This window comes from Lactuca virosa, chromosome 5, assembly GCF_052849685.1.
Source record: "Lactuca virosa cultivar CGN04683 chromosome 5, Lactuca_virosa_CGN04683_v6, whole genome shotgun sequence".
NCBI lineage: Eukaryota > Viridiplantae > Streptophyta > Magnoliopsida > Asterales > Asteraceae > Lactuca > Lactuca virosa.
The window spans coordinates 238,604,223-238,611,637 of record NC_136430.1 but is presented as its reverse complement, the minus strand read 5'-3'; the positions used below and the strand labels follow the sequence as shown (position 1 = coordinate 238,611,637).

At 41.0% G+C, this 7,415-nt stretch overlaps 1 protein-coding gene across 1 annotated transcript; it reads right to left on the bottom strand.

The window, feature by feature from the left end:
- Window positions 1-437: 437 nt before the first annotated feature.
- LOC145112523 (S-protein homolog 5-like) lies at window positions 438-866 on the bottom strand. Its single transcript, XM_079048679.1, has one exon. It carries the CDS (start codon window positions 864-866, stop codon window positions 438-440), a length of 429 nt encoding a protein of 142 aa, XP_078904805.1.
- Between the last annotated feature and the right edge of the window lie 6,549 nt (window positions 867-7,415).

Here is a 7,415-nt window from a genome sequence, read left to right as displayed (position 1 = left end):
AAACAATTATATAAAATATATTTTTAATTATATATAATAAGTAAAAACATAGAATAATCTTTTCATGGAAATTCTTTTTTGCGGTAGTTGTAATTTTGGTTAGTTTTCTTGTTGAGTTATGAAACTTATAAATTCCTTTTTTACCTCCTCCCGAGGGTGTACCTTCATTTTTCTTTAGGTATTATAGTGTCAAAAGGTTGTTTAGTTCAATCTCTTTGTTTTTTTCTAATATTTGCACGGACGTAGGGTAGTGGATATGCAATTGAGAAATTTATTTGAGAAATTTTTAAATACTCATATTCGTTACTGGAAAAAAATGTACAAAACATTAGTTGGCAAGAGAAATAAACAAGTACAAAGCATATAATGTCTTTATTCAAGTTTTATTGTATATTATATCAAGTTACAATAGGAAAACCATGCCATGTATTTTTTTTTTAATTCCAATGTTTTATAAAGTGCACATCTCCATTTGGATCTGGATGTACAGATATATAAAACCCATCAGGTTTTACAAACCAATAACAATATTCATCACGCAAGTCGTCTATAAAACAATAGTCTACTTCAAGTTTTTCATCAAACAAAGCTAAGGTTTGAAACCTTGAACCCCACCAGAAGTAGGCGTAAAAAACAGTCCTCCCAAAAAGTGCTTCACAAAAAGACCAATGGTATTTTTCATTGAATGGAATGGTATGATTCCCAAGATCATCGTCTCTGGATTTGATATGAGCAACAATATTATCAGATATAGTATTAATAACATAAACATCCCAATGTGGAGCAAAACATGCATGAGCTATCGAAGCAATTGAGAACATTGAGATGTAAAAAATGAACAACTTATGTACTGTAGCAAACCTCATGTTTCTCAAGAGTTTCTTTATCTTTCATGCACACAAGTTATCACTATTTATATAATTATATTTGTATTTGAGTAATTAATGTTCAATATCATTTTCATTGCTAACATCTGAGTTCCTTTTCTTTTCATATTACTATAATCTTATTTTTAATTGAGTCTTTAATGATCATATGAGATCACCTTAATAATCGATACCAGATTATATTATTTTCTGTATATTAAAATTATAAAGATCATTAAATTTTGCTTGTTTGTATCTGTAATAGTTGTCATAGTGTTGATTTTGTCAATGTATATTTAATTTTGATAGTTGTGTATCACCACAATGCATATGTAAACTAAATAAGTTAATATGTTGTCAATGTTTGACCCTTTTTTTGACATGTTTCATGTAACGTCCCAAAAATCATGAAATAATTTTCTTTAGATTAATAAATCGTTAAGTACATATATATTTTTCATAAAATCAAGGTAACCAAGATTTAACAAAACATCATCAAATCAGAGTAATTCAAAGAATGCGGAAACATGTGGTGTGTGCTCTGCAATCATCCCGAGCTCTTCCATTTTAAAACCGAAGTACCTGAAACATAAACTGAAAACCGTAAGCACAAAGCTTAGTGAGTTTCCCAAAATACCATACAACATACAACCACCGATTATCATGCATCATACATATAGTTTCCATTGGCTCCCCCATGGTCTTTAACTGGAATGTCATGGGCTCCCGTATGGTCTTTACCTGGAATGCCATGGGCTCCCCCATGGTCTAATATCCATGTGCCACGGGCTACCCCCGGGGTCTTCCATGCAAGTATCACAGAGACAACTAGCATATCACATAATACATAATGGGCCGGCATCGGTGTCTTCGACTCATGGATATAGTGACAAGACTCACCTCAGACAGCTGAAACCCATATATACTCTCTTACTGTAGATCCGCTCAAAAATTCCCGTGCTATCAACAAATAACACCCAATTAGCAATTGCCATCCAAACCTAATCCAATAATCCATATATGGGGTTCAAAACCATTTTACCCCTCGCCTCGATTGGTCTAAGACTAAGGCCCAAACTCTTAATCATAAAGGCCCACATACCAATAATCATCCAAAGCCCACTTATGGCCAAACTTTCCAAATTGGGCTCAAATCCTTTCTTGGGCCTTACCCTAAAGGCTACTACTTCTCCCTAATTCAAAACACACATTCTCATATGGCCCAATAAAGCCCCAAGCAACCAAGCCCAAATGGCAGCCCAAACGGAAGCTCAAATGCACAATACCCACTCAGATCGTGTTCGGCGGGTGTACAGGCACGTACGTGCAACGTACTCGCTTGGAGGGTTGTACGCTGCGCGTAGCTGCTTGTACGCCCAACGTACTCACCTTATTAAGCCATAACATGATTTGCACTTATTCCATTAAAACAAAGCTTTCAAAACTACATATCTAACCTACCTGAGCTGGAATACCGCGTAAAGTTTCAAATTTTGCTTTCATACATGACTAGAAGAAGCTCTTAAGCATAAAAGGGGCTTATTGGTTGACTTAATGCATGCATGGATCCATAATACACATAAAGCTTGCACCTTTACGCTCAATGATACTGAAAGAAACTCATATCTGAAAGGATGAAGCCTTTAACAACCTAACTCATCCATAATCTCAAAAAGAAGACCAAAATCATAACAAACTAGCCATGAAGATATCTAATCATACATGATCCAAGATGCAAACTTGTTACCTCAAAAAGCTTTCCCTCAAGGTCTTGATTATGGATCCAAAGCTTTCCCACGAAGCAAAACAACTTCCAACTTCTCTTCTTTCCTTCCCAAGGGAAAAAATGAGCATAAAACCTCCCAAAGGCTTAAAAACACCTCCAAGAAGCTCTAAGGTCGATTTAGGGTTTTTAGATTGTGGATGCTGAATTAGAAATGGAGGAAAGAGGCTAAAATTATGCTTATATAGCGAACAACCCTGAAAATTAGGGTTTTCAACCTGACCCTTGTACGCCCAGCGTACCTCCTCGTACGCCCATCATACGAGGTATCGCACCCCGACCCATCTTCGCACTACGCTACACTTACCTCTAGTTACACCTCGCGTTACCTCCTTCACATCAGTACGCCCTACGTATTACCTTGGTACGCCACACGTACTAGGGTATTCTCCAACCCCTAAATCATTCTGAAGGCCATAACTTTCTCGATACAACTCCGATTTCGACCATCCTTATATCCATGAAAAGGTATCGAGACGCTCTATAATATTATCAACTCATACTTTCCATAAGATATCCCGAACGAACATCTACTTTCCATAAAAGCCCGAGCTAACAATTTACCGAAATGTCCTTTGATTCCAAAACACAAATTGAATTCTCAAACCATCTAAAATACATTATCCAACCCCAAATGAGTCCGCATCTCAATTCCTCAAGGGCTTGAAGCCTGCTAATACCCAATCCATGAACACCATCCCCCAAAATGGGAAACGATTCGAAACAAGGCATTACAACTCTCCCCCCACTTAAATTAGATTTCTCCCTCGAAATCAGCCCTTACCTTTCCAATCACTCCAAAATCTTCAGCAACTTGACCATAATCCCGAGGATGCCACAACCTTCCCATGGCAACTGAAACAAACCCTAGCAGCACTCACCAGACCCAATGATGAACGAACCTTAAACCCTCGCAGAACACCACTTCTACCTTTCCCGAATCCTGAAATCTCAAATTGGTTTGACTTCCTGACGGACTACCCATACAGAACCACTGCCTTACCAATTCCATATTGAATTACGGACAAAACAAAACACGTCCAACCTTTTCGGCTTCCATGGGGAACCCAAAATCACTGCCCATATATTTCTTCAGAACACCTATACTTGAGGGAAGGCTACGATAATACTTCGAGTAGAAGTTTCCTCCCTGCAACTTTCGACTGAAACGAGAACTATGCAACAGAGTCCAATCAATCACCCTGAGATTATTTAATCCAACCTCAAGTGACTTAGCATATGCCCCGAATAACCAACGACTCCACACACGAATCCCAAATCACTGAAACCACTCTGACTCCTCTTGCTGCTCCTAGCTACTTTTCAAAAGCAGCCGAGACCTTCCTGGCCCCAACTTGTCTTCCAACTATCTGAGACACCGGACTCCTGCCCGGTTGATGAGTAGAAGGACACACATACACCATGGCCCACGCAACTATCGAGTGAAACCTTATCTGGCGATAATTGCTCAAACCATATCGCCACCAAATCCACTGCTAAAAGTGTGCTACATGCCCAACTGTAGTATCATATCATACCCAGTCTCCAACGACCTACCATTTCCCGATTCAAAACTTGTTGTGGCCCTCCCACAGATAAATCCATCCCAAGAAACAAACACAATGGCTTGGTTTAACATCACACCTTAATCCGTTCCCTTACCCTTGAACCCTGTGATCGATGCCCTTAGCATAAAGATACCCTAATTCTTATTCTACTGAACAAAAATTTTACAGATAAACACTCGCAATACCCAACTCGAGATCTCACCCGAAAACCAACTCGACACTCAATTCATAACCCGAGATCCACGAATATGCACTTGCATTTCACCAAAAAAAACCTTCTGATTCACGACAACCCCTCACTAGAACGAGATATCAAGGTTCCCATACCATCACTAAGGCTACCAGTTTCGCTCCTGGTTCAAACACAAGGTGCCCAAGAGACCAAATAACAAGGATACCCAGTCTATAAACCCCTTTACGCCACATACTAAACACCCCCTAAACCCCGAAACTCAAGATCCAAAACCTAGAACCAACGGTCTCCCCCAGATCCCACATGTATTGCCATAATCACACGGACCTCGCCCACGGGTTCCACCCAACATGAGCTACATGGGCCCGAATCTGCCTTGGATCCCAATGGTCCTCAATCTAGAACAGAGCAATACTCCTCAACAATCCTGACCGGTGTGCACTAGGCACGAACTAATTTCCCCTTGCACTTGTGACCACCTCTGAAGATAATGTACTTTGCAATGATGAATGCTACGATACCATCGCAGTCTTACAACACATCAACCAACCATGGTTACCACCCATGTCCTTACCACACCCTAACCATCACAACCACACAGATACTGAGCCAAAACCTGCATCCAAATACACCCCGTCAGATGTTGTGGACATACTTAGAATTCCGAAGCCCTCAACCTGGACTCAATCATAAGCCTGTTATGCATAATAAAGGAGATGTCAACTAGTAGTTGATAGTTTCTTGAACTACCACCTACACAACTTCCATCTGAATAGTCACTTGAGTTGTCCCTCTCCCTCTGAACAGGATGTGAAACTTGTCCTAGCTCCACACCCTTCTTAACTTCCGGAGATCTAGATCGATCCTCCCCCACTTGGATTTGACGAATCTCACCTCTTAATTATGATGGATCTCCGACCCGACTAACTCAAATAGCATGAACCGCCTATAACATTTGCTAATCAATACTAGCGTTCCGTTACTAGCCAAACTCAGGGATCACCCAACTCCTGAAACCCTGAAGAATGCTCCTGAAATCTTAGGCAATCGGATAAACCAAATCACCTCCCCTGATACCATACCAACTCTCTGAGTTCTTAAGCTGGTTACTAAAAACCATAACCCTTGCCCTGAATTGACAAATTTCCACCCCAGTTCCATTCTCAAATAATCATTGAATCCTAATCGCTGCAACCTGAACAGATATGAAACTCCCTTGACATCTCCAAATACCAAACAACTCAAGCAACTGGCCCACCATCTTGCTGGTACCGCTCCTTTCCTAGCAATGACAATGTTTGAACCCAACAGTTCTTCCGTAGGAAACTGTCGCTTCTACCATAATAAATGCTAAAACCACTGAACCATGAAGATACTGGAGAACTAACTTGCTGAATCATCACCGTAGACCTTCCACAAGATACCCCCGAGCCGATCTCGACCAAAAACCAAAATAATAATCGAACACATTAGAACCCGCTACACAAGATACAACCCCTCAATAACCTACTAATGATTTAAGGCACGCAAAAGATATAAAACAATTCTCGAAGATATATCCCAACAATAACATAGAACTAAACCAAAGATAATGCTTACCCAAACCAATATAAAATTCCAAGCAACATGAATACTGATAGCAACCGAAGAAAAAAAACAACATACCCGTAATATCACATGTTGTAGCACTGGTCTCCCCCGTCTGACACTGCAATGACCAACTCCTCTCTAATGGGGCTCCTGCCCTACACTCACGACTATCAAAATTCCACAAACTAATCGGAGCAGGGGCGCTCACTTCTTTTCCCCTCCTCCTCGGATAGACGACCCTCTTGTGACCCACTTGGTTGTAGGGAAAAAATAATGGGCTTGCCCCCTGAGGACAATCCCTTCTGACATGATCAATCCTGCCACACTTGTAGTAACCCATATCCTTGGAAAAACAAACTCCATCGTGCAGTTTCCCGCATGTGTTGCACTGACCCCGACCCTGCCGGTCCCTCAATCTTTGATCTGAAGTCTTGGGTCTCTTCCCGCCACCCTCCCCTTCCTACACCTGATCTGGCCCCTCTTTCCTAGGTGCTCCAAGTCAATCTCCCTCTCACCAAAAGATAAAGTGCAAGCTCTAACGATAGCCACAACCTCGACGCAGATCGTGCGCGAGAGCTCATCCAAGATCTCCATCATCTCGTCCTTAACTAAACCAAAGATCACAAGAGCCTGCTCCATAATACTGTGGGTAATAGCCAACATGATGAATTCTTGCGTCTGATCGCTAATCGGCTTAGTACCTGCACTTGAGCCGGAACCAGAACCTAAACCTCCTCCTTGAGTGCTCATCACCAAATGGAAATACAACATGCCGATGATCATAACACACCCAAAAAGCCTCCTCCCACATACTTCTTAGATTCTTCAAGACTCTCCTGAATCGAGTATGGATCTTGTGCTTTCAGTAGTAGGGCCCAATACTACCTTCCACACATATCCATACTTTCTTCAAGAATCATTGTGACTCCTCTAAGTCACCTACTCAAACTGATGCACAAAAAATTCACTAAACCGCGCCACAAAACCCACTGAAGCACTGCCTAGGCTCTCCTAGGATCCCGAGCTCACCCTACCATCAACTGCTAAAGAACTCCCCATAATGCCAGTCACCCACCTCATGAATACCATCATATTCACTTAGTGGCTGACTCCCATCATCTAAGAGTTCCACAAAGTATAAAGCAAGCAGCTTTCATGTAGTAACACTCCAATCCTTATAACGATCATATGACACTCAGCCTACACACCACATCTCAGGCTAGAAATTCCACCCTTACTGTCGGTTGACTTATGCATGCAAATTATATGCAGAATAAGATCGAATAGACTGTCGAATAACATAATCCACCCTAGAACCACAACCAGACAAGGAACAGGAAATAAGGCCAAATCAATTATTCTAGGGCTATGAGATCCTGACCGTATACAATTACTAAATCATACACTTAGCAATT

What these genes read in the sequence shown, in the direction of transcription:
- LOC145112523 (XM_079048679.1), bottom strand. Translation starts at nt 866, where the DNA reads ATGAGGTTTGCTACAGTACATAAGTTGTTCATTTTTTACATCTCAATG.